General features: G+C 33.9%; 6 protein-coding genes across 7 annotated transcripts in view; 4 read left to right on the top strand and 2 right to left on the bottom strand.

Moving 5' to 3' along the window:
- Dnmt3 (DNA methyltransferase 3) overlaps positions 1–5,126 on the bottom strand; it is a 122,022-nt gene extending 116,896 nt beyond the window's left edge. The window contains exons 1-3 of the mRNA XM_070306644.1: positions 5,013–5,126; positions 3,570–3,872; positions 1,641–1,725 (exon numbers count right to left, since the gene is read on the bottom strand). The gene's annotated coding sequence lies outside the window, so the exon portion shown is untranslated. The remainder of the gene's footprint in view (positions 1–1,640; positions 1,726–3,569; positions 3,873–5,012) is intronic.
- A 123-nt stretch (positions 5,127–5,249) lies between these two features.
- On the top strand, positions 5,250–7,413 carry Rpn7 (regulatory particle non-ATPase 7). Its single transcript, XM_070305677.1, has 5 exons — positions 5,250–5,515; positions 5,761–6,112; positions 6,183–6,511; positions 6,591–6,759; positions 6,856–7,413. Exons 1-5 carry the CDS (start codon positions 5,371–5,373, stop codon positions 7,028–7,030), a joined length of 1,170 nt encoding a protein of 389 aa, XP_070161778.1. The 5' UTR covers positions 5,250–5,370; the 3' UTR covers positions 7,031–7,413.
- A 1,525-nt stretch (positions 7,414–8,938) lies between these two features.
- On the top strand, positions 8,939–11,639 carry Jwa (PRA1 family protein Jwa). Its single transcript, XM_070305783.1, has 4 exons — positions 8,939–9,341; positions 9,661–9,878; positions 10,005–10,118; positions 11,236–11,639. The coding sequence occupies exons 1-4, from the start codon at positions 9,142–9,144 to the stop codon at positions 11,292–11,294; spliced, it is 591 nt and encodes a 196-aa protein (XP_070161884.1). The 5' UTR covers positions 8,939–9,141; the 3' UTR covers positions 11,295–11,639.
- Positions 11,640–12,274: 635 nt separating this feature from the next.
- On the bottom strand, positions 12,275–15,454 carry LOC138938677 (UBX domain-containing protein 7). The gene is made up of 8 exons (XM_070305856.1): positions 15,201–15,454; positions 14,748–14,987; positions 14,405–14,679; positions 14,045–14,317; positions 13,902–13,959; positions 13,591–13,755; positions 13,411–13,496; positions 12,275–13,326 (listed from the first exon to the last, which is right to left on the bottom strand). The coding sequence occupies exons 1-8, from the start codon at positions 15,238–15,240 to the stop codon at positions 13,165–13,167; spliced, it is 1,299 nt and encodes a 432-aa protein (XP_070161957.1). The 5' UTR covers positions 15,241–15,454; the 3' UTR covers positions 12,275–13,164.
- A 600-nt stretch (positions 15,455–16,054) lies between these two features.
- Positions 16,055–18,996, top strand: LOC138939098 (augmin complex subunit dgt3). Its single transcript, XM_070306633.1, has 9 exons — positions 16,055–16,469; positions 16,541–16,759; positions 16,836–17,022; positions 17,094–17,311; positions 17,413–17,541; positions 17,681–18,020; positions 18,110–18,342; positions 18,425–18,593; positions 18,662–18,996. The coding sequence occupies exons 1-9, from the start codon at positions 16,288–16,290 to the stop codon at positions 18,812–18,814; spliced, it is 1,830 nt and encodes a 609-aa protein (XP_070162734.1). The 5' UTR covers positions 16,055–16,287; the 3' UTR covers positions 18,815–18,996.
- Positions 18,997–19,324: 328 nt separating this feature from the next.
- Positions 19,325–25,957, top strand: LOC138939101 (GSK-3-binding protein-like). Of its 2 annotated transcripts, none has more exons than XM_070306641.1 (2): positions 19,325–20,241; positions 20,327–25,957. In XM_070306641.1, the coding sequence occupies exon 2, from the start codon at positions 21,516–21,518 to the stop codon at positions 22,104–22,106; it is 591 nt and encodes a 196-aa protein (XP_070162742.1). In that variant the 5' UTR covers positions 19,325–20,241; positions 20,327–21,515; the 3' UTR covers positions 22,107–25,957. The 2 variants fall into 2 exon arrangements, with proteins under 2 accessions (XP_070162742.1, XP_070162743.1); XM_070306642.1 differs by having other exon boundaries at positions 19,325–20,246.
- The last annotated feature ends 248 nt before the right edge of the window (positions 25,958–26,205 follow it).

Here is a 26,205-nt window from a genome sequence, read left to right as displayed (position 1 = left end):
TCTATTTATAAACAAAAAAAGATTAAGTCTTGTTATAATTTTCTCATCTCTAATCTTGTTTATAAATTTGTAAAACAATAACTTCTTTTAATTTTCTCAAAACGCAAGATCTTCTTCCGAGCAAAATTAGTCCAAGTGTAAAAAGCGATAAGAGGACGTACATGAAAAATTATAGGCTCATGTATAATTGGAATTACGAAACCCGGTTGTGAAATAACACGTCTTTAAGTATATACATATATTATCTCACATTTCTACGGATCCGTATTCGTTATTGTACTAGTAACGCAAGTCGAGAACGCGATCACCGATTAATCACTTATATATTTTCGTGCTCGAATATCATCATGGGTTTAAACGTCGCGTTATCTGCATTTATTCGGGCCGGACGTTTCTATTTTTCAACCGGACATTTTTATTTTTCCGAATAAAAGATACGCTATAGTTTTTATCATGTTGTTTCTTACCACTCACCGGAGAGCGTTCTAATTTAAGTATTGTAATCTTCATTTTCATCCAAGAATTTTTATCGAATAATTATTCCAGCGGTTATCGCTATTTCTTCATCGCTAGCAAAAGACGATTATTACCGAACTACGAGCCGCGCGTTGTCATTATGCTCGCCGCTCTTATGAGTTTTTCGTCAGCATTTTTAACAGAGTAATATTAATCGTTATCGTCATTGTATCGTTAAGATTACTGCACATAGTAGAAAAAAGCTTAAGCCCGATTGCGCCGGTGTTTCTTTGATCACGGCACGGTCATGCTTTCATCAACGTTGGTCATATTTAACCGTAGTTTAATCCTTATCCGGGCAAATTATTTTTTCAAACTTATATATATATTAAAGAAATAATCATATTATAATATATGTAAAAAAATATGCTATCGAAAATTTTTGTATTTATTCTTAAAATCGTGGCATAGAGAATTTTGCATGAAAAGTTGTTGATTTGTATAGATATAACTCGACGAATATGCTAATTCGAATAATGTTCACTATATTTCCCATTAATATTTCAAGACTATTCGTGAATATTTGTACATTAAAATTTCCATAAATATATTTGTTCACGTCTGACTCGCGTCGCCTGGAGATGAGGAATAACTTATTTATCTCGTATGAGAACTAGGACTAAAAGGAGACAGAAAATCGATTAAACTAAGGTTGATATTAATCGATGTTAATATAGCCTAACCGGCCTTGTAAATGCGCGCGGGGTAGAATCCGCTAACGATCGACCGAATTATTATAAGCCTGAGAACCTAAGTAAGATCGCCCGCGCAACCGGATGCCGAGCTTATTTAAATATAAGATGTATGCCCTAATGAGAGGCAGAAAAAGAAAGAGACCACTTCGTGTGTACTTTGTTTAATCACACCGCCATCCACTTTCGTACCTCGCGCCCGCAACCAGCCATCACCGTTCTCGTTGCAACTCCGATTATTATTTATCGTTAGAACTCGATATCGCTGTGGAGTTATATACGTTACTGTCGTTATTAACATACTCGCGTTACGTTGTCTCGTTAATTATATTCTGTTATGCGTTTCGCATTGTCGAAAGTCATTATATATATTAATATACATGATTATGAAAACAAACACGTACGTGTATGTACACATACGTGCATACATACCTAGATACACATTGACACGTACATGCAGTCGTAATAGATATTATAGCTGGCATTAATCGACATCCTCTTTTGTCGCTGACCGACTCTGTAAAGTGACGCATCTGGCATGATTATAAATATATATACAGATATACAGATATAAATATATAAATATATAAATATATATAGATATTATATATAAATAAACTATAAATATTATATATTGATTATATGTATGGATAAGAGCGAGCAACACACATTTATCTCGGGTGAAACCACCTAGAATGTGTCGAGACATTTAAGATAATGCACAGGGTATAGATGAGAGAATCGTTGATATAATAACTGATGTCTATATTATTATAGATGTTTCTTTCGTTCCGTCATCGGCCTCAAACACGCATACGATCGCGAATCACGTACGATCGAAATTTATTGTAGTAGATGTGTTTTTCAGAAATCCAATCCTCTCCCTCTCCCCCTCCCCCTCCCTCTCCTCTCCCCCGATTCCGAGCGGCGGCTAAGAATAATAGGTGTCATCGGTGTGTTAATCGCGCAACAACGTTCATCACAAATCGCAATGAAAATTGGTGAGAATTATATACACGCATATATTCTCGCCTGGTCTCGCTGCGACTGGCGGATACGCCGTCACACTATTAATTAATTGACTATTCGATTAATCAAATTAACTAACTGATTGTAAATTGATCGCTATATTAAGGACTTTACTATTAAGTATAAATATATATATTATACAGATATAAAAGTGGATTCGCTGTTGAACGTGTCGAATAAACAAAGCAAAAAGAAAAAAAAGAACAAAATCCAGGAGTAAGCGAGTAAGAGAGCTTGGGCCGGATTGCCGGCCTCCGACATATTTTTTAATCGCTTCAAACCTCTATTATTCTACCTAACTAATTAAACGTAACGGTGTATCTACGTGTGCGTCCGAACGATCAATTGCCGATCCGCGTCGTCTTCGTCGATGGTTGTTATTCCGTCGACGTCGTCGACGATCGGGTCGCGTTCGCTCGGGCTATCGAGATGTGTTCTGTATCGAATTAACAAATGTACTTCTCGAATATTCATCGCTATCCTACGAATAATCGCGGGATAAGGAAGGGTGACGGATGCTCGACGATATACCTTGCAAAAATTTCTGCTCCTTGCCGCCCGAACCTAACGAAGCCCACGCAGATCTCCAACGGATGTTATATATTGGGTGCTCACAGTGGATACCCGAGTATCCCGCAATATGTAAATCTGTATGTCTCTACCCGTACTACGATATTTTATGTGAAAAATGAATTGTTACAAATACATTACTGATATAACACCGAAAAATAATGGTATTCTTTACCCAAAGAAAATTTCTAATAAGTATATAATCGCTCGACGCGATCATTTTTTGGTAACTGTATTTGTGCTCTCCTTCCCTTAATGCGATTACATATGATCCTTTTATAATAACTTGGTATAAAGAGGAACTTTCGCGTGCGTAATAGCGATATTAATAATATTAACGCTGCGGGATATTCGGAGATCTGATAAGTACCTAATAATGAATACTCAATGAAAGTCGAAGTTCATGTCGATTTTTCGAGAAAAAAGAAAGACCTTCAGTCGTACGTATGTACACGTACAATTAACCGAAAAATAGTCAGATCATTTGGACGAATATTCAAATCGTAGCACAATCGCGCGAAAAATCCGACATCCTCGCCCGTCATTTTCCGAGGCTAATGTTTTAACGAGTTAATTCTCTAGATTACTATCGAATCGATTAAATAAGTAAAGGGATAAAATCGCCATGCGTTTAACCAATTATTAAAGGATCATTAAGTGTATAGCTGGACTAAAAGCTGTTGAACGTATGATATGTGTTGTGTTTTAAAAGAAAATAATAAGAGAAAAATAACAAAAGATATAATGATTTACTTTGCATACCTTTGAGGCCGGCATGACGATGATCGTTTCGAATCGACAAGGCGAAAAGATGACGACGGTTACGTGGATCCCCGATCAACGGAGGTGATTTTCGATCGAAAGACGAAATAGAATTCGTCATTTTTATTCTCCAGCTATTCTAGTGCACGATTCCAGATATCGATTGAATCTCATCCCTTGTCCCGTCTCGATCTGTTGTTCGTAATTTGGTAATCGTAAGCCAGAAAAAAACAATGAGAGCGCCTTGATATGCTCTTTACGATCGCATTCTGAATCGATGCTGTATTCTTATGACAGAAATTGCTGAAAAACAAAATTAAATTAGAATAGTCTTAATATACTGCTTTCAGTGAGCAATAAAATGATTTCTCGATTTATTTATTACATTAATAAACGTAGTTGTAACGCAAATAATAGACATTGTGAGATCAGCGAGCATGTCGTTGTTGTAGCGATTTTTCAAATAATGAAAGGAGTAAACGCATCTAAAAGTTCATGATGAAGAAAACATAAAATTTAATTTTCGCCATATCTATATATATTAGAAGCGAAGAAAAATAAAGCGTCATTCTCTCTCTCTCTCTCTCTCTCTCTATCACGTGCACGTATGACGCCGATCGTTTCAAACACGAAATGAAGAACATATTTATGAATCGTGCATTTTTTTCTGTGAGTCAACGTTTCGCTGTTGTTATTTTCTTAGTCTATATTAATGTGTGTATCTCGCTATTAATAATTCATCCTCTCTGTTATCACTGTGAAAAAAAAAAAAAATAAAATAAAATAATTAAATAAATAAAAAGAAATAATTGCAAAGTCATCGAGAGAAGATTAGTGACGATCGAAAAAAAAGAAATATAGAAAAAAAACTAACTTTGATTAATTAACTTTGAATTAATTTTTCTATTCAAAATGTCAAACAGAGAAGGAACGAAAAGTCGCGTAACCAAATCTCTTTTGTAAATTTTAAATATTTCGTGGAAACAGATTTTTCTCTTTCTCTGAGCTCATCCTAATCGTGTCACTGGCATTTCGTGTAAAAAAAGAAAAAAAAATTAAATTAAATTAATTAATTCGTTCGTTGAAAGAAGCGGGATGAGTTTATCATTCGGATGTCCCTTCTATTCCCCCCCCCCTCCCCCCCTACATTATGTATGCGATAAAAAATTTATTATTTTAATAAGAATTTAAGTATTAAATGTGTTGCTGCGATTATATATATATTTTCTATACAAGACTAGAGTTATATATCTTTCAAACATAGCCTTAATTTATATTATTATTACAATATAATCTGTATACCCAAACAGCACAAAAGACATCTTAACAACATTTAACGGTCGATGTAAGAGAGACGCCCGTTAGAAATATATATATATGCTATCTGAATATATTATATTGTTATAATGTATATGTTTTAACTAGAAATCGTTAAATTCTTACTTGTCCAAGCAAAAGTGTTAAAGAATCGTAAGTATTGTTTTTCTCCCGTATAAAATATGACTCGATGTCTCCCGTAAAGTACCTTCTTTGTATAATTCAAAATAATCTTGCACTAACAATTTCACCGTGAGAGAGGGAAAATGACTAGCAAAAATTGGCGTAAAATAAATTCGGGAACAACGCCATCTCTCGAGGTTATCTTGAATTAAAAAAAAAACATGGTCTCTGATTAGAACGCGAAGTGCGTCGCATCAAGATATCAAGATGTTTCTTTGATCTATGTTTGAAGAGCCACACGGAAAAGTGTCAGCTCATTATAGACATTTGGGAGTGTGTATATTATTATTAAAAGTTCGCGATGCCGCTGGAGAATTTGGAAGAGGAAGGTTTGGAGAAGAATCCGAACTTGGAATTAGCACAAACTAAATTCTTGCTAAGCCTTCCCGAACACAAAGATGATCCCCATTTGAAGACGAAACTCCTGGATGCTATCAAAACCGACAGTGAGATTGCATCTTTTTCATACCCTTATTATATTATTTCTTTAAAGCTTCAATGTGATTTAAATTATTCAATAAATCTTGCTATCTTTTTTTTTATCTTGGTTCTTGAATATATTATCTGTCAATATTTGTAACATAACCTTCATGCACCACATTAACTACTATTCATTAATTATTTAATTATATAATTATCAAAATTTAATGACATTATTGTGACATCAATCTAACAATGATATTTCTAATAGATATGGCTCCGTTCTATGAAGAAGTATGTAAAAACCTGGATTGGCCAGTAGATGAAGCGCTTCTTTCAACGATGAAGGCACATAATGCGGAACAGTTGAAAAAACTCGATGACACTATCGAAGATGCTGAGAAAAATTTGAGCGAGATGGAAGTTCGGGAAGCCAACTTGAAGAAATCTGAATATCTGTGTCGAATAGGCGATAAGGAAGGTGCAATCTCGGCATTCAGGAAAACCTATGACAAAACAGTATCATTAGGACATAGACTAGATATTGTGTTTCACAATATTAGAATTGGCTTGTTCTATCTGGATCATGACCATATTACGAGAAATATCGAAAAGGCTAAATGGTTAGTAAAGATAAAAAAAGATTTTGTCAATTATTATAATTTTATAATTAATATATTATTTACTTTAAAGTTTGATAGAAGAAGGTGGCGATTGGGACAGGAGAAACCGTTTAAAGGTCTATCAAGGAACATATTGCATAGCAGTTCGCAACTTCAAAGAAGCTGCAAACTTCTTTTTGGATACAATTAGCACATTTACGAGTTACGAACTTATGGATTATAATACATTTGTGAGATACACGGTATATTTAAGCATGATAAGCCTACCACGTAACGAACTGAGAGACAAAATCATTAAGGGATCCGAAATATTGGAAGTTCTCCATAGTAATCAGGATGTCAAGGATTATTTGTTCTCGTTGTATAATTGTCATTATGCAGACTTCTTCAAGAATCTTGGTAAATTAACTGATAAAGTTAAATTTTCTTTTTTTCCCATATTTGGAGAAACTTTATCATTATCAAAATACTGTTTCAGCACACGTTGAAGGTTTACTGCGCCGAGATTATTTAGTATTTCCGCACTATCGATATTATGTTCGAGAAATGCGGATTCTCGCATACACGCAGCTACTGGAATCTTATCGATCTTTAACTCTCCAGTATATGGCTGAAGCATTTGGTGTTACAGTAGAATACATTGATCAGTAAGTATAATTATTATTTAATTTTATTACCTTTATTTTTATATAATTAAAAATTTATTATATTGTATTTGAATTTGTTACTTATTATTTTTGCAGAGAATTGTCGCGCTTTATAGCAGCTGGCCGATTACACTGCAAAGTCGATCGAGTTGGAGGTGTAGTGGAAACGAATCGGCCAGACAGTAAGAATTGGCAATATCAGGCGATGGTAAAACAAGGGGATCTTCTGCTCAACAGGGTGCAGAAATTATCGCGTGTTATTAATATTTAATGTCATATATCAGCATCAACACAGAGAATATATGCTATCAACTTAAAACGATCAAGATCGATTATTTGGATCTTTTCCATATATTTGTTTTAAAGAGCCTGTGTGTTCAGTTTTAGCATAAATTTTGTAACAAAGAAAGCTAAAAAAACTCGTATTTGATTTTGTAAACAAGATATACATACACAATATCTCTCAAATATATAATATTTATTTATCCTTAACTTTTTCAGCATTGCCAATTAAGGCATGCGTATCTTATTATCGGAATCCATAAAATGTTATTTCGAGAAATTTAAATGATATTGAAGGCACTTTTTGTACAACGTCAAAACAAATCTTTAAATATTATTGTATATTAGTAATCGATTATTACAATAATAGTATCTATGATAAAAGAGTACAGTTTAATATTTCAATTAATACATTTTTTTTTACTCTGAATAAAAAATGTTCAACAAAAAACTTTTTAGTAGATATTCATAAAATGTATCATGCATAAATAACATTCACATTAAAAATATGTTACAACAGCATATTATATTTACTTTTGAAGAAAAGAAAATTTAAGTTAATAATTGGATAAGTAAGAACTTGTCGAAGTAACGAGATTGCAACATTATTAAAGAAATTTAACATGATTTCGATTAAAGTAAATTTTATCGAAATACTGCTATTTTTTATCTCAAAGTTTTTTTATTTATCATTTAAACATAATATGTGTGTGTGTGTGTGTGTGATTAGTGTTAAAAAAAAATTATGTTATATTATAGAAAAATTATTTTTATTGAATCGCAATGAGAAGTACCTATTGCTATTTGATTTTGATTTGCATATTTTTCTATAATTAATTGCAAGTGAAAAAACAGATAAATGGGGTAGAAAAAATCAACAAATGAAAATTACTTACAATATGCATGTCTAATATGTAACAATTATAGCGAGTAGTGCGCATCATCAAAGTGTAAACTGCTTATATTATATGATTGTGGAAAAATTACAAGATCCGTGAATTTCTACTGAAAATGAGATTGAGAAAATCATTATTAATTATTGAATTTTGTATATTACACGATTTATATATTATATTTTTAAAGATTACACGAGTAAAATCGGAAAAATTTGATGCGAATTGTGCAGGTTTTGAAGTTTAAAATCGCGATTGAGATATATATTACACTAATCTATAAATATTATTTATTAGAAATAATTATCTGTGTCATAGATACAAAAATTCATAAGTTAAACAAAGTTCCTTTTCAGATAATTAATTGTACAGAAAACAAAAAATGATGTAAGTAGGAAACCAGAAATATTCAATAATATAGCAAAAAGTATATATATATATATATATATATATATATATATATATATATATATATATATATATACATGTATTGTCTTAATCCGTCTTTATAATACAAAAATTATGTTAAAAAACTAATATGGAAAGCTCGTAACAAAGCACACAGACATGTAACCCAAGCATATATTTCAGACAATGAAAATAAGCTATTGAATTAGATATTAAGATTCACTGTACATACCTAAACGCGGTCATTTCATTCTAATCCATTTTAAATGCGACGAAGCAAGTCTTCCCGCCTGATAAAATTCGCTACAGTCAGAGATAATGCAAATATCTGAGAGAGTCCGATCAGTCGTTCGTAGCAATCGACGACTTATGGTATATTGGGTGCGTTCCACTTAAAGACCGCAACGCTCACGGTATCATTTCATCCTTGTTGTTCACCGAAAGTGAAACAAAGACAGATGATGCTCACGAGCGTTGCAATCGTTACGTAGAATGCGCCCATTGACTGCGGCTGTCTTAACCAATGACAATGCGTCAAGATTGACCAATGGGAACAAAGATTACTTTATCCCGCTGGGACAAATAAATTTTTTCAACATTTATAACGTCAAGAATCAAGATAAATGTAACCATTGTCAATACTGCGTGACATTTGTACCGAACTCGTCATCATCCAAAAATACCGGCAGAACGACAATTGAGAGCAATTGAGAGGAAGACCGGCGAACCTGTTGGAGCGAGATCGCGCATCATTGAGGACGAATATCTCGATATCATTTGATATCGCCTCTCTGTCGTGATGGACAAGACGAAGTTGGTCAGTAACGACCTGGAGTTGCCTCCGCTGCGCAGCCTAGACGATTTTTTGCTGGAGTCCGCGCGTTTCCAACTACCAAATCTCAAAGACTTGGAGAAATGGGGCAATCGGGTGGTCAACAATCTTCTGTATTATCAGACCAATTATCTATTCTTGTCCGTCATTATCTTCCTCATCGTTGGGTGAGTTATCTTTATAATTCTTGCAAAAGTGATTGTATAAATTGCGCATAATTATTCTTGGTTTAATTATTTATTTATTTTTATAAATTAATGCTCAATTTTTCTAAAACTGCCAGTTGCCAAAAGCTTGTTATAGTATGTTCTGGAGACATATCTCTTTTTTTTCATTAGCCAATTTCAAAATTATAAGACAGTTTAATATTAATTAATATTTTTTTCATTAAAAATTTTTAATTTTTTCAAGTAAATATCTGATATTTTCTCGTGCATTCATAAATTTATTTATAACATTTATTATATGAATTCTATATATATACAGATTACTTCATCCTGTTAAAATGCTAGTCGGTATGCTAGCAATGATGGCAATTTTGGGAACATTTGTTTATGTATCTATGGAGGGAAGTATGATACATAATTTTAAAAGGCAACATCCAGCAGTTGGAGTGTTGTTTATGATATTTGCTGGATGTTTCATAACATATACTCTGGGATCTCTATTAGTTTTCTTGCTGGGCATTTTATTACCTTTCTGTGGTATGTGCGATAATTGATACTATTTTATGTGACCATATATTAATCTTGTTATTTGCTGCTTTCACTATTTTTTGAGTAATAGAAATCAAAAGTTAATCACTTTACTTATCATATTAATATCTTCAGTGACATTCGTGCATGCCTCACTGAGATTAAGGAATATCAGAAACAAGCTTGTCAACAAAATCGAAGGCATCGGCTTGAAACGTACACCAATGGGTGTATTTCTGGGACATCTCGGTATGGAAGAAGAATTCTTTTCATAAATTTCTATGATTTATTGTTTTCAAATCCATTAAGATGAGTTGATTGAAAATGCTTTATAATCTTTAACTACTTTGCTCTATATTACTCATATAATACCGTATAGGTTTTTCATACCAATTCTTATATGTATTATAAAGTTTCGACATCTATTTTTGAAAATCCCTTAGACAAAACTTTGAAAAAAGAAGATAGACGTATATTTATCTTCAATATTATCATGCATTTTCTTATGTTCCATAGTCTTAATAAAAAAAAGAAATTTTCCAATATTTACAAAGTAATTTCAAATCAATATATTGTTAACAGCAAAACATCATATTTTCTTATCTAGTCGCCAAGTAATATTTAATATTTACATGTTATATTTTAAAGGCTAATATAATGTTAATATTTTTAATCAAATCTATATATTTATTGATAGTGTATGAATGAAAGTAACAAATTTATTATTTATTAACAGTATTTAATATTTTTGGACAGTGTTTTCTCTAATATAGCTTTACCCACTGTATGTACATATATATATATATATATATATATATACACACACAATGTACAACATTTAATACGTATAGCATTGTCTCTGAATATATGTTTATTATTAAAAGAACTCTTTAAGGATGTTCTGTAGCATAGACAGTATATTGATATTATTGTACTGATTTAATATATGAAATCTGTTTGATGAAAAGATTATCGTTATATATTATGTACTGAAACATGTATATGAATAAAAACACTTGAATTATCTTTCTTATTTTTTCAAAGAATTTTAACAGGTGTTATTTCCAGAATACAACATGTTGCATTATCCACAAGAGAATTTTAAAAACTGCATTTATTAACAATATATATGATTTTTTTAAATACTTAATTTATTTTTTATTTCAATATTTGCTAAATTTGTTCATTAATATTAAATTTTGGTGAATGGATTGGCAGATACATATTAGACATTAATTATTGGCACTTACATTATAATTTTGTTAGTGATACAATACTATTTATTTACTGTTATTATATGGAATTTTATTAATTATGAATTATGTTATTTAATATTTTATTATTTTTTTCTCATTCCATTATATAGAAGATGTGACTGGTATGACCTTGCGCGCCCAGACATCATTCATGCAACCGCCTCATTAATATCCTGCTTTGTCATCAGGTTGTATATTAAATTATTAAAAATTAATATCAATAATCATCGATATTTTCTCCGCTGCTACTCTAATCGAATCACAGTATTTCGCATGTTATTATCATGATGAGATAAACTTTGTAATCTCAGATGCAATTTTAGAATATAGATTTGACAAATATTTGTGACTTGAAACAAAAGCAGTCTGTATTATGTGATCTCTAGTACAACAAAACTGACAAATAGCAATGAATTATTCTACAATACTAAATATTTAATTTACATATTTACACCACAATGTATTTATTATTTTTTCTTGAAATATTTATTTTAAGGGGAGTGTTTTAATGTCTATATATCTGTTTTTTAAATGCTGCATTATATAGCTCTATATATAATATATACATATATATGTGTGTGTTAAATGTATATTATATGTGATATCAATATTTGAAGAGATCAAGATGTCTCAAACTATATCTACATGATGTATATAAAAATATTTTGTATATATGTACATATATAAAAATAAGTAATATATATATATATATATATGTAAAAGACACATAAGGCAAGTTGTTTTCGCGAAATTTTGTTATATTATATCATCTTTATTTTAATTTGGTATTTTAATGTATGAATCCTGCACACATCCAATCCTTTAATACAAAAAATATTAATCATATGTATATATGTATTTGTTGATTATAGTGAATATATATTATATTGAAAGTTAAAATAATACATCTTTGGATGAATAAATTATTAAATTATGTCTGCATAAACAAGAATTTTATATAATAGATATGAAATGAAATAATATAATTTAATTAAATGCACAATATATATACATACATACGCATAATAAATTCAATCAAATGTCTTTTTTTTTATTATGTATATTACAGAATTATATTATACACTGAAAAATAAGTAAAAATACGGATACTTGAGATTTGTGAAATGTTTTTGTGTGTCGTCAGTGTAATATTAGTATATACTATGTGTATATTAATATCTTACTTATAATACTTGTAAAACATTTCAATTTACATCTATCTTATAACTAATTATATCGGCAGTTTTAAATGAACAAATTATCTTGATGATCACATATATTGATACATGTGATATATTATAGCAACATATAGAACAACATTGAATTATTTTCGATTCATAATATGAAATCTTATTTGGCTTATACTTTGAATCACATGCGTGTGTATGTGATGAAAATTTTCTTTCATACAGCATTCTTTAAGATATCTTATTTTGTAGTAACATGTTATAATTATGACACATGTAACAATCTGTTGCATATGTTATTCAATGTTGCGACATTGAAATATTTTGCAGGAAGTACATTTTTTCTTTTTTTTTCTTTTTTTTTTTTAGACAGCTGTACACATGTTATGGACGGCACTTGCAAAATTTGCAGAAACGGTAATAATAAAACAAATAAGTAATAATGAGATAAAATGTTTGGGCAATAGTGGCTATATATAATGTATGTAACTGACGATTTCTCTTATAATATATCATGAGTATATCAAATCTTATACTAGAATAGAAAGATTATATAGAGAATGCAAATTTTAATATGAAATGAACACTGAATGGCAGTGCTTCACTATGTTCAACATAGGTTCACATAAGTATCCTGTTTTTCTTCAATTTAATATCTAAATCTATATAAATATACGAGATTTTTAATATATTTGTTAATGTCAAGAATTTAAATTTTTACCTATAAAACACAGTATATAATTTTTACAAGCTTTCATAGAAATACGTTGGAACAATATCGATGAATATTTTTCAAATTCAAGTTTCTAAATTGACGAGTTATAATGGAAGAAATAATTGACTTGTGGTATGTTACTGTATCTTCGTTATGAATACTGTGTTTGTTGGAAATAAGATTGTATCTAATAGACGTATATTTGAAGACAATGCACCAACGTTTGTTTTCGGGAATGGCACCAAAAAGGTATGTTCTGTTGATGGAAATCCCATTTCCTCCATTTTAATCAAAAAGTCCTAAAAACGATTACAGTTATATTAGATATTTTTCTTATACATTGCATAATTTTGCAATATTAAAAAGATATTTCGAAAACATACTTCTATAGTATCTGTTGCACACATAGATATTGTTTCCTTTGTACCATTTGGCAATCGTAAGCAGAGTCGTAAAAAGGGTTCATCGCCTGGATTTAAAAATAATTTTAAGGAAAAGTAGCGTGAATATTAAAGGATATATGGAAAATATTTTGTAAATTATAATAGATATGTCATACTTACTTGTTTCAACTTTAACTGTATTAGATTTTAATTTTTCGTCCTTTAATTGTTTATCTTTAGTCTCACATGTTTCATTCAGTTTTCTTTTTTTATTAAAGGCAGTGCTACTGCTACTTGGGATACTTGAACTTATCGTAATGTTATCCGATGTAATATTTTCATTTTCTGTATATAATAATATTATTAAATAAATTGAGCAAAATAGTGCTTTATGATAAGATATGCAGTTTTGTGAAAGTGAAGAAATCGACGATACAGTATACATAATTACTCTTAGTAATATTATTTATTTAAATTAAATTAATACTAACCTAAATTTGTTATTTTTTCCGACAAAAGTCTAGAAGTTTTACTACTAGGACCACAATCCTGAAAACGAAAATAGGATAATGAAAATATTATTCATATATAAAAGAAAAGTTGAGATTGTTAGCGATAGTATATAATAACTAACATTTTTTATTTGATCAGCTAGAATATTTCGTTTTGGAGGTGTTGTAGGAAAATTATTCCAATCTTTAGAATTAGATGTAACCTGTAGAGCACTCTCTGGAGATGCATGTGTGCTTAATATATCATTCAAATCAGAAATCAAACTATCCACAGTAATGTTATTGTAGGTTTTCATGCATTCTCCTGTTCTGGGATCTACAATTGCAAGATACGGATATGCCACTACATTGTAAAAATCTATGTAACGTCTTCCATCCGATGTACTGCACAAAACCTGATTTAAAAAAAAAAAAAAAATGGCAAGTGGAATATGGCAATAAATCAAAATCCGAAAATAGCGTTATAATCTGACATGACATACTTGCCACAGAACAAAATGATCTTTCACAATTTCTTGAATTTGTTGATTGGGCCATACATCTCTATTAAGAACTTGACAACTAAATTCTTGTGGATTTTGGACATTGACGAGTAACCAACGATTCAGAGTTTTTGCATGATCTCGTGCCTCCATGAAAGATCCCAGAAAGAGTATATTGCTTGGTGGTCGAAATAAATCTTCTAAACGTTTTGATTTCTTTTGAGAAATATGTTTCATGCCGGTTACTCTATGAGTCATTTCTTCCTCTTGTCGCTCTGCATCAATTTGCATTAGTCGATATATAATATACGCCCACTAATACATGTCATACAATAATACATACGGGTTTCTACTGCAAAGTCTCTGAATCTATCGTATACATTTGATAATCGTGGAAATGAACACATTGGCTCTGGCGGCACCAGTATTTCTTGCGTAGGTAATATAGGAGCTCTCACTGGTGGCTCAGGATTTGAATTCTCAATCTCCGGTGGTCTGCCACCTTCGAACATAAGACTAATCGCCATCTCCACGTTTCCATCGGCTAATGTTAGATACTGTTGTGCCGTTGCCTCGCTCTCGCCTAACAGAAACACAAAATTCGACAATACTTCATCGGATATATCCATTTGTAGCAAAATATCGGTTTCGATAATGATCCTCGACATTGTTTTAATTCATTTAAATACAGGAGGATGTGTGTTTATATTTTCGCGATTCTTATATTTGCTCTTGTTGCACTATTTAACCTGAATGTGATGACATTCCTGCCCTAATACATCGGTAAAATACTCACCCGTTACTTCGATGAATTTCTCGATTAATTCACGATCCATTGCGATTAACTTTAATTTAGAAGGATTTTCCTCGTCGCACGAGTAAGCGATTGTAGAAGAAAAATACTTCTAAATATTTTTTTTCTCCCCTCTTTCTCTCTCTCTTTATCGCCATTCACGTTCACGACCCGCCGAATGACATATCTCGAGTATCTCGACACGCTGCATCGCTCTGACTGCGTTGCACTTCCTATATGACACCTTTGTAAATATAAAATATATTCTAATGATAAGGAGACTCTTTTTATGTAATTTTCTCGAAATATCCTTTAAAACTACAATTTCAAATTATAATTGATATTAATTTAATAACCAAATCGCATCTGCAGGCGCTTTATTAATATATATAAAAAGATCTTGTTTTAATTATATAATAATTTATTTAATATACATCATATTTTATTTTTGTAATAATGTTACTACTATTTACACAATAATATTACTATATATATAAATATCTTTTAATTATTATACTTTGTTTATACATATATTTAATATATACTAAACTTTTTTAATTTTTTTTTTTTTCTTTTAGTGGCGATTATCAGGGTTGATTGACAAGGTCATCTTAATCTCTTCTACGAAAAATTTAGATTTATTAAAGGATCATGGTATAATATAAATAAATTATTAAAATAAAGAAATAAGATATATATTTTTTGCAGCAAAAAAACTTTTTGCTAAAAGGGTCGGTAACAATGTTGTCAATAATTACCAACATGAGTTAAGTCAATTCATCGTAAGATTGATTACTATATTACCTTTAGAGTCTACACTCCGATATCTATGTATGCATAATTGTAGGTCGCATGTCGCATCATCGCGTTCGGTTTTCTATGGTTTTATACGGAGTAGTAAACGGAAAACCGTGTTCAAAATTTCCTCGCCCGAAGAATCGAAAATGTTACAAAACACGAAATGAACTAGGCAAGTGTGTGTCACGAAATGAACTAGGCAAGTTGTCTAGTCACAATATTTTTGGAAAGTTGAAACGGAAAAGAGAAGGGGAGAAAGAATTTGCGACAGATAATTTATAAAAAAGACAAGATGAGCGTTACCGGTAAACAGATCTATGATAAGATTCGCGGGCTGCGACCGGATTTGTCATCAGGGATCACATCGGAAATTTTGAGCAAGGTCTGCGATGATCCTAACATGCAGCCTTTTCTGGAATGGTTCTGTAAGAATGTGAGCAGCGCTAATGTCCTCTCTATTGAGGAAATAAAATTGTAAGATTTCCCTTGCATAGTCACGGTGGAATAGAGATTAGAATTCTCATAGTCTATCTATTTCTTTACAGAAAAGATATGTTGCGAAATGCCGGCGAATGGCTAGAGGATAAAGAATTGGATGCTACATTGGAGGAAGCAACCAGAGAATGTCCAGATTTACTCCAGCTTGTTAGTATAGATGATACATGTAGAGAAGATTTGTTTGTAGAATACGAAACATTGAAAGAAAACTATAGAGACAGCGAGGAATATCTTCATACATTAAAACACGGTATAAAAAATCTAAAGTAAGAACACATGAAATTGTATATTCGGGATATTTGTATGCTAATTAAATGATTTAAAGATATGCACTTGTTATAGAGACATTGAGAATAAGCTGGATGACGACATTGAAAAAGCGGAAACTATGTTGGATAAAGAGCAGATTGAAATAGAAAAAGCATATGATGATTGCAGTGTAATTCTTAAAGAATTTGACAAAAACAATTGTCAATTCTCTCAGGATGTTCATAATCTTTTGAATATATATGCAGATGCTATTAAAAATGTAATTATTTCAAGCTCTATAATCGATTCTCATTATTCAACTGTATTATTACTTTTCATTTTCTTTTCTAGCAAGGCAGTCCAGTATTGTGGTCACAAATGCCCATAGACCTATTTATTAAACAAGTAGAACTTTATAATCATTATCTGGCTATTTATATAAAAAAGCAATTTAGAAATGCTAGTAAGAAAGAACAAGAAGAGGATTCGGATTATGCATCTCTAATAAATGATAGTAGGGAGAAACAAGTTGACGAAAGAATGCATGTGTTATCCTTGTGTAAGACTATGTAAGTATAACTATTGTTTAAAAAAAATTTATTAAGTAATATAACTATTCAACTATTAAGTAATATAACTATTCAATTTCTATATTTAATTTGGTATATAGCTTGACAAATTCTAAAATAGAAGAGATTAATGCTAGTGTTCAAGAGGAGTCTTATACTGCAATGTTACAGTGTGTGCAAGATATTTATAATAACGGAGTTTTGAAATTGCCTGGGGATAGTAAAATACAGTAAGTAATAATATACTATTGACATTAAAGTACTTAGAGTTTTTGTCACTAAAACAATCAATGTCATTTTATGATTTGAGCATGAAAAAAAAAAGAAGAAATATTCTGTATTTAAATGTAATATTTTATTACTTAACAGCGATGAAATACAAACATTAAGCATGAAAAGGGATTTTCTGGAGCAGAATGTTACACTTTTGCGAGATCAACAATTTCCTGAAGAAGTAATACAATTCGCAGAAATTGAAATGTTAAAGATCGTGAGAAATGATGCACTTGCTCGTCTGGAACGCAGAAAAGCTCGTCTTAAAATACTCAAGAATTTACACTCTCTTGCAGTAGAGCATGGACATGTTTATGTGGATTTATTGTGTATGTTAATGGAAATACAGTTTTGTTCTCTACGCGAGGTCGCTGAATTTATTGCTGATGCTCATCATTACATTAGCACAGAATATAAACTGTCTTCTACGAGATGTGTAAGTATTTAAATCATTTTTCGTTGCCTCTTTCATTATTTTAATGAAAATTATTTCATTATTCATATATGAAACATAAATGTGTGTAGGAAGTCATACAACAACAACAAGACGAATATGCAACCCTCGTAGCACAATCTCCAAAAACTTATAATGTATTTAATCAAATATTCATCTCCATGATGCTCGATAACGATATCTCGGACGAGTCATTTTCTTCGGCATTGAAAAGATACGATAACTTAATAGTCGACAATAGGGAGAAAAAGAAATTTATATTGGAAACACATATAAATAATAAAATCGATGAATTACAAAAATTGTAAGTTGTCTATTTTTTTTAGTAATCTCATAGTGTTATCTTTACTCATAGTATTATCTTTATACGATTCCTACAAAATTAGAGAGGATGAAGTTAACAAGGATTATATGGCTGAAATACAAAATGGATCAACAATCAGCTTCAGGCCATTCTCATATGAAATAAATAATAAATACGAGGAAATATCTGCAATTGTTCAGGAGATACAAAGAGATTTAACAAGAATTAGGAATCAATTCAAAGAACGAATGGTACAGCTATGCATGTTTAATAGATCATTAAGATTATATATCGTTTACTAATGATTGCCATATTACAGAGAATGGAGACAAATTTAGAACGTGAGAAGGACATTTTGTGGCAAAGATTCTTGGCAGAACCTGATATATTAAGAATGAAATATGAGGAAGCGGAGCAAAAAGCAAACGAGTCTCACTTTGGACACATTGGGGAAAGTAAGCCGAATTTGTAAATTAATAAATTCTAAAAATTATATCGATTATAAGTTGTCAAGGAATTGTATAAAGGAAAATATTTGTATAAGTTTCAGTGAATATTTTTCTAATTGTTTTCGTATACTTTTATATTTCGTAAAATCAAAAATTATACATATCAAAAATTAAAACAATGCAATACACACTCGATATATTGCAAAATCATACATTTGCGAAAAAAAGTCTGATTTCACTTTTCTAATCCTCTGAATACTTTTACATCATTAAAATCCTGCTTGCCTTTGCATTCTTCAAAATATGATATACGCGATGCGTTACATGAATGCGATAATGAATGATTCGTTTCAAGGATGCGTTCGTATATGCGTGTATGCTATGCGCATGCGTATGTCGAGTGTAAATTCAACGAGAGATGACGTAGAAGAGGTGCCCAAGTGTAACCTTGATCCGCGCGCATCGATGTCTCTCCTCCTCTCCCTCATCGATGTTGTCCTCCGCTCTCCTCTCTTCGCTTCCCCCCGCCGACATAATATTTCGTTCAAACCGTCCCCCGCTCTCAAGCCATGTGTATGTATGTACACAAAAGGATCATAAGTAAACGCTCCGTGTACGAAACTATATGTATTTTGAAAATATTTCGCAACATTTCTCGCGTAAATACAAAAGAGAAAGAGAGAAAGGCCGTAACTTATTCGTTTTTCCTGCGAACCGAACAACGAACGGCGACGGAGAAGTGGGAGGGAAAAAGATAGATTGGCGAGAAAGAGAGAGAGAGAGAGAAAAGAAAAAGATCACGGAACGGGGAAGTGGCGTGGCGAGGAGCGAGGAGTATTATCGATTCGCCGGGGCTCGTGAGTTAACGGTTTGTTTACACGAACGCGGGGTCGGAGGGGCGCCGGGCAAGCGGAGTGGGACAGGCTACGCGCATGCGCCGCCCGACCAAAACAATAATAACAGAGTAGAAGGAAGGTTCATGGCTGGCGGACGCGAACGGACGACCGCTCGCTCTTCGCTCTTTCGAACTCGTTCAAGCCTGTCGTAGATTCCGCTCGCGTGCGCGAAGAGAATTGTCCTGTCGCGCGAAACAGTAAATAACGACGGGGAACGTGGGTACGCGAAACAAGAGAGAGAGAGAGAGAGCGAACATTTAACAACTAACGCGCCGTGTGTACATTCTGTTATACGAGAAGTGCGTCGACAATCCGATACACCTGAGAATTTTCTTCACCAGAGAACAAGTGTGGAATTATCTCAAAGCGGAGTATCAAGACTACCTCGAAATCTGTGAGGAGAGTACGCCGGTAATCAACCGATACTCGGAGTCGAAACTCTAGGGAGGCGTGCCTGCTTCGATTAGTTTCGTCACAACCGTGAGAAACAAGGATAAGCCGCGTATGGAATTGTAATGACTACCTCGATAAAAAAAAAGAATAAGAGATACAAGGTATAGTAAGTAAGACATTCTCGAACTCTGACATATAATATATATATATATATATACATACATACATATATATTTAATTCGAAAGTGGGAGTGCACGAGGTACTATCTCCCCGTCGAAGCGAATCATCAACTCGCTCTCACCGCGCACGGCTTCTCCTCTTTCTCTCCCCTGGTGCGTTACCTCATCGGAGCGGGGTCGGTGCGTGTGACGAGCGTATGCGCGCGTTGTGCAACCCATCACCCTGATTCGTCGTCGAGGTGAAAGAGATAGAGAGAGAGAGAGAGAGAGAGAGAGAGAGAGAGAGAGAGAGAGAGAGAACGTCGAGGATTCGGGTGTTCGATCGTCTCTTCTCTCGAAGCAAAACAATGCGCTGCCGGTGCGCGTAACGTCGCTCTATTTGCGTATATGTGTATCGCGTACCTGTGTGTACACGTACCTGCTGCGCGGCGCGCTAGTGTGCGTTTGTTTATGCGCGTAGATTAGTCGCGCGACATTCATTCAACAGCCGGACGCGCTTCGATGCACGACTCTTGTCATCATCGTCGTCTGTCATTTCGAAAGTAACCGAGTAAGAGCGGCGCGTATATACATTATAAGTGAAAGAGTAAAGAGGGTGTCGTCTCTTGCGCGTATTTATCCAGTGAATCACGCGCGTCCCGTCCGATTACGCACGGCTGGGTCACGTCGCCGGATACGACGTATATATACACGCGACGCGCCGTATATTATTGTTGACGTGTCGGCGGCGAGAGAAGGAGAGTTAGACGAGAGCGGCTCGAGCTAATTATCGGAGAACGACAACGGCTATCCTTTCGTCGTGGGAGAAGGAGAAGGAGAAGTGGAAGTAGAGTCTCGCAGTAAGATTTTCCTCGTTCGGAAGAAAGTCTCCAGTATTTCCGACTCTTGACAACGGTGTTTTTCCGCAGGAAGAGATCACACGCAGTGTTTTCCATCTTTCTCTTTCCACCTTCACAATTGTCCGTGTTGTGCCGAGAGAACGTCGACCCACGTAAACATCGGCGTGAGAGAACGAGAGAGAGAGAGAGAGAGAGAGAGAGAGAGAGAGAGAGAGAGAGAGAGAGAGACGTTTGCCAGCGCGGAAAGAGAAAGACGGCGGCAGCATCCAACTAGAAAGAGAGAGAGAGAGAGAGAGAACAACAACACAAAGCGAGAGATCCGTCCAGGTATCCATTGCACATTTACTACAAAGCATTGGTAAGCTTGCAGCGGAAACATCCGTGCTCTCGCTATAACGTAAACAGACTTCAAGAAAATGCCGAGTGCCGAGGAGACGACGTATCTGATCGGCGTGATGCCGGACGGCGCGGCGCAGGCGGACACATTCCTGACGCGCGACGTCGACCTGCTGGTGTCGCAGATCAAGGAGAATCTGCGGCTGTCCAGCCTAAAGGCCAAGTCCAGCGTCAGCCATAAGAACAGCCGGCCGTCGCCGTATCGGATACCGGCGCGTTCCTGGGCGGATCCGGCGGCCGGTTGCGAGGTTTGCGGCCTGCGATCCAGCAGCCAATCTCATCATCAACAACAGCAGAATCACGTGACCACTGGTCATCATCATCATCATCATTATCACAGCCACCTGAAGAGGACCGAGAGAAACAGGGTGGACGACGATCCGTATGAGGTGCTGCAAGAGTTATTGCGCGAGGGCGGACTTATCAAAGAGGCGGTCAAGAGGTTGCAGGCGAACCTCGACGAGCTCTCGAGCTCGGAGGTGGATGAGGACGAAGAGGTGGACGACGAGGACGACGAGCAGCGGTCCAACGGCGGCTATCGCAGAAAACCATATTTCTACGATTCCGAGGACGAGCCGCTACCGCCGATGTACGAGCCCCTGGAACTGTGAGTCGTCCCCAGCGGGAGTGCTTGAAAAGAATCTTCTCTGACTTTTTTTTCTCGTTCTCGCCGTGAATGGCATCTTTGAATACTACTTTGTTGAAAAACTACAGACATTTCTTCGAAATGATCCATTTTCCTTTGTGATTTGGGACAAATTATTTAAAAAGTGGCTCGAGATACCTACGAAAGGGCAAGGAAAACACGTTTCCTTCATTCTGTCGGAAAAAAAACGTGGGAGTCAACGCGTGTGCGTGTAGCGATGAGAAACGCGAGCGCGACCGTAGACACAATTAGGCGAGAACTTGCCTTACATGGCCGTGTTTGTAAATACGCTGCGTTGTCGGCGCTGCGCGTTAAAACCTCGCTTCGTAATGCCTCGGCCGAGATCGCCGTCGTTGTATCGACGCTCGATGCGGCCCTACGTGGAAGACGTTATGGCCGCGAGCCACTCGCGCGGACTCGTTTCGTCACCGTGCGAGAAGCGTGTGTACGCGGTGATGTTCCTTTCTCGTAACATATTGCTCTATACTGTGTCAGCGGTATATTGATCCGTATCTCAAATAAATAATTATTGCTGGCGATAATTAATAAGTTTTTATTAATAACGATTCGATGCGTCTATTATCGTATTATCACTAAGAATCTATACGCGAAATTTTTATTTCCAGAGCGGGCTCTATATTATGTTTGTTGACGTCCAAAATTATCGAGAAATATCGCCGGCGATAATCATAGCACACGCGCGGGATGTATTTCTTTATATACTTTTTTGGGAAAATATTGATTCTCTTTATAGCATTATTTTTTTACATGATATTTATTATTTATTGTTTGTAGTTTATTAAAATATGTATACTGACAATATCGTTATCACAGTATAGAGTACTACAACAGCTGATTTGTTGCGAAACTTTTGATTAATGCTTCAAGTAAACGAATTTTTTTTAGATACAGAGAAGAAAGATTAAAAAATTATGCACTATGATATTATTATTCGTATAATACATTTTTTATTTAATGAAAAATTTTGTTGGTTAGAGATTTATTATATTTTCGATGTTTATAATGAAAAGAATTGAAAATTTAAGGAAACTTGTGAGACAAATCGCAACATCTCTTTGATATTTAAAAATTTGTTAATTTCATATTTGTATACACATGCATTTCGAATAATATTTTTAGAAATTAGATCAATTGGTTATTTCTTCTGATATTTGATCAATTTATTTAACACGTCATCTTGCGTTCGGACTTCTCTCGTGCAAATTGTTTAGTTTGGATTGGATCAGAAATCTATGTTAACTAATTCCTAGTATAAGCCAGACGCCATCGTTGTTTCGATTACATTAGATGATTAGATGAAGAAAGAAAGATTTAGTCGATGGTTTGCGCTGATGGCTTCATAATTTAAACAAAAAATAACGATATATCTATAATAGAAAGTCTCTTTTTATGCTGTACTTTACCGTTCATGTTGACACACGTTCTCTCCTTCTTTCTTGCACAGCCTCTTTTCTATCTCAATCTTCTATTTTTATTTTTCCCCCATCGATTTCCCTGCAACATATATATTATCTATATCTTTGACATTTTACATCTCTTTGTTAATACTCGAGCGCGTCAAAATTGCCTAAAACGATACAATCAAATAGAATCCCGTAGAAATTTTTTTTTTTCTTTTAAAATTGTAACAAGACTGAGAATTCCATTTATTAATTTAAAAAAATTTTTTTTTTTTTAATATACAATTTCATAAATAAACGAATTTGTATTTTCAACTAGACTCTGAGATTTCCATTTGTACAACGAATCTTATTGTCAGTTAAATTCTCACGGTATATTCTCGCAGACGTAAGTATTTTCGTGTAAACCTTTACGTCGACCTCTTTTTATTTTCTTTGTTACTCTCGCTGCTTTCATCGAACGACAATATTTATCCTTAAGGACGCAACTGTCGGAAAGTAGACCGAGCTTAAATTAAGTTATCTAAGTTGATCTTGCCTCGCATCGATCGGTTGATCCGATCACCGCGCATATCATGAAAAAAATAAGTGAGATCATCGTGTGTGTATCTTTCTCTCTCAACGATTATGTCCTCAATATCTTCGCCACACAATACAAAGCATCGATGGTCGTTGATAAATTGCTGGCGCGGTTTAATAATCGCGATTCTCATTTGTTCAAATTGAATCGTGACATATCTAGGCAGAACTCTCGATACTCTAACTTTTTTTTTTTTTTTTAAGCTATGAGACAATTCACCTTTATTGCGCTATGTAACTTGCAGGTTCCTTTGCGGGTGGTATTCTCATTCTCTAACGGAAACTCTATTTATAGAGCATCTAGATATAATCGAGACAACAAAGGCATCTGGCTTACTTGAAATTAATTAATGGATTTCTGATGCAATCCAAACTAAATACGAACGAGATGACATTAGATTAATTCTTTAAATATTGAATGAAAAAAACAATTGATCTAATTTCTGAAAATATTATTCGAAAGGTATGTGTGTGTGTGTGTAAACAAACATATAATTAATAATAATTTTTGGAATATTGAAGAAATAATAAATCTTTAAAAATAATTGAAGAAATAAATTAGCAGAAAATTTCTCATTAAATAAAATGTATTGTACGAATAATAATATCATAATATATAATAATAACGTTTAGGTTTATAGATATATATATATGTATATCTCTTTTTCTGTGCATGTTTTAATGCATAGCCACTTATCGTTATTGATCGTTATACATAGGAGAGACATACTGTCGATCTTACATACACATTGTACCCACACATGTAAGATCATTGTACGCGGCGTGATAGTATTCTATTGTCGCGTGATTCTCGTTTCGCGCGTGAATAAAGATAAGATCCACATCTGTAGTAAAGGTCCTCACGGAGGCAGTTGTGCGAGACGTATGAGTCGACAATTATATATATATATATCGAAGCCGATTACTATTTCACGTGTGTGATATTGCTACTTATTAATACCATTCGCGTGAAAAAACCGCGGCGTCCGTTTTATTCTTAAACCTCGCAATCAATTCTTAGAAACTTTCGATTATTCCCGGGCGCGCGTGACGTCACAACTGCAGCGTCCGGGATTTTATTATCGATGGTAAAATGCGGTCATGATACGGTGACGCAATAAAACGGCACACTTGTACGTAGCGATACGAAGCGACTAAGAAACGATCATTCGCGGCTTCGGCGTTGATTTCCGACAACGTTCGTCGCCTTATCCGACTAATTAGATAAGTTTAGCAATTAGTACATATTGCGCGTACCTACTGCGAGCGGAGTGAACGAATTGCGTCAGAATTCCACAGTTCCGACAAGGATACTTGTATGCCTATGCGCGCGCGCGCGCGCGTGTGTGTGTGTGTGTTGTATATATGTGTGCGTGGGAAAGTTGTGGATTGGTCATTTCTTTGTCTCTTTTTTTTACGATTACGAGTGAGCGCAATCCTTCGTTCTTTTCTAAGTTCGTCGTTAAAGATCGTGCATTATGAAAACTATATCTCATTGTGATCGTTGGGCTCGCAAGTCCGACAAGTCTTAATTATAAAATAAAGAAGTTCAAAGTTTCAATACAGATATTCAGTCTCGCGTTGTCGCGCAAAAACTTTCCGTTCAATCCTCCGCACTTCCTTCTTCGTCATCAAACAGTTCTGTTTGGTGCCCGACGACAGCGCATGCCACAAATACATCATAGCATCATATAGGATGTCTTGTCATTACCGTTCTTCCTTTGCAGCAACTTTTAGCGATTTGATTAGAGCGGAAGATTGAAAATTAATTACAAAATTACTTTATGCGAGATTTTAATGAATTCATAGAATTCATTATCATAGATACATACATAAATGGACGATGAAAAATTTCATTTTAATCTAATTAATTTTAAATAGATTTTAATTAGTAATAATGTGACTATAATTTTAGGAATTTGTTTAATATTTGTTTAATTGTTTAACGTTGGAGCTTAACACATATTATAAATTTCTGCGATATTTGCCTTAGGATAATATTGACTAATATTTCGTTAAACCGAAGGTCTGTCATCATCAGAAACGGCGATACAGTAACGGGAC

Source organism: Polyergus mexicanus, unplaced genomic scaffold, assembly GCF_030449975.1.
Source record: "Polyergus mexicanus isolate NDT 795.1 unplaced genomic scaffold, iyPolMexi1.0 SCAF_13, whole genome shotgun sequence".
NCBI lineage: Eukaryota > Metazoa > Arthropoda > Insecta > Hymenoptera > Formicidae > Polyergus > Polyergus mexicanus.
This window is presented reverse-complemented; position numbering and strand designations above follow the sequence as displayed.

Coding starts and splice junctions, on each gene's coding strand:
- LOC138939101 (XM_070306641.1), top strand. CDS start 21,516: ATGCCGAGTGCCGAGGAGACGACGTATCTGATCGGCGTGATGCCGGAC.
- Jwa (XM_070305783.1), top strand. CDS start 9,142: ATGGACAAGACGAAGTTGGTCAGTAACGACCTGGAGTTGCCTCCGCTG. Junction 9,342..9,660: donor ATTATCTTCCTCATCGTTGG/GTGAGTTATCTT, acceptor ATATATATACAG/ATTACTTCATCCTGTTAAAA. Junction 10,119..11,235: donor TGTATTTCTGGGACATCTCG/GTATGGAAGAAG, acceptor TCCATTATATAG/AAGATGTGACTGGTATGACC.
- Rpn7 (XM_070305677.1), top strand. CDS start 5,371: ATGCCGCTGGAGAATTTGGAAGAGGAAGGTTTGGAGAAGAATCCGAAC. Junction 6,113..6,182: donor AATATCGAAAAGGCTAAATG/GTTAGTAAAGAT, acceptor TTTACTTTAAAG/TTTGATAGAAGAAGGTGGCG. Junction 6,512..6,590: donor AGACTTCTTCAAGAATCTTG/GTAAATTAACTG, acceptor ATACTGTTTCAG/CACACGTTGAAGGTTTACTG.
- LOC138938677 (XM_070305856.1), bottom strand. CDS start 15,240: ATGGATCGTGAATTAATCGAGAAATTCATCGAAGTAACGG. Junction 14,988..15,200: donor GAAATTCATCGAAGTAACGG/GTGAGTATTTTA, acceptor TGTTTCTGTTAG/GCGAGAGCGAGGCAACGGCA. Junction 13,497..13,590: donor TACAGTTAAAGTTGAAACAA/GTAAGTATGACA, acceptor TTTTAAATCCAG/GCGATGAACCCTTTTTACGA.
- LOC138939098 (XM_070306633.1), top strand. CDS start 16,288: ATGAGCGTTACCGGTAAACAGATCTATGATAAGATTCGCGGGCTGCGA. Junction 16,760..16,835: donor CACGGTATAAAAAATCTAAA/GTAAGAACACAT, acceptor CACTTGTTATAG/AGACATTGAGAATAAGCTGG. Junction 18,594..18,661: donor ATCAATTCAAAGAACGAATG/GTACAGCTATGC, acceptor GCCATATTACAG/AGAATGGAGACAAATTTAGA.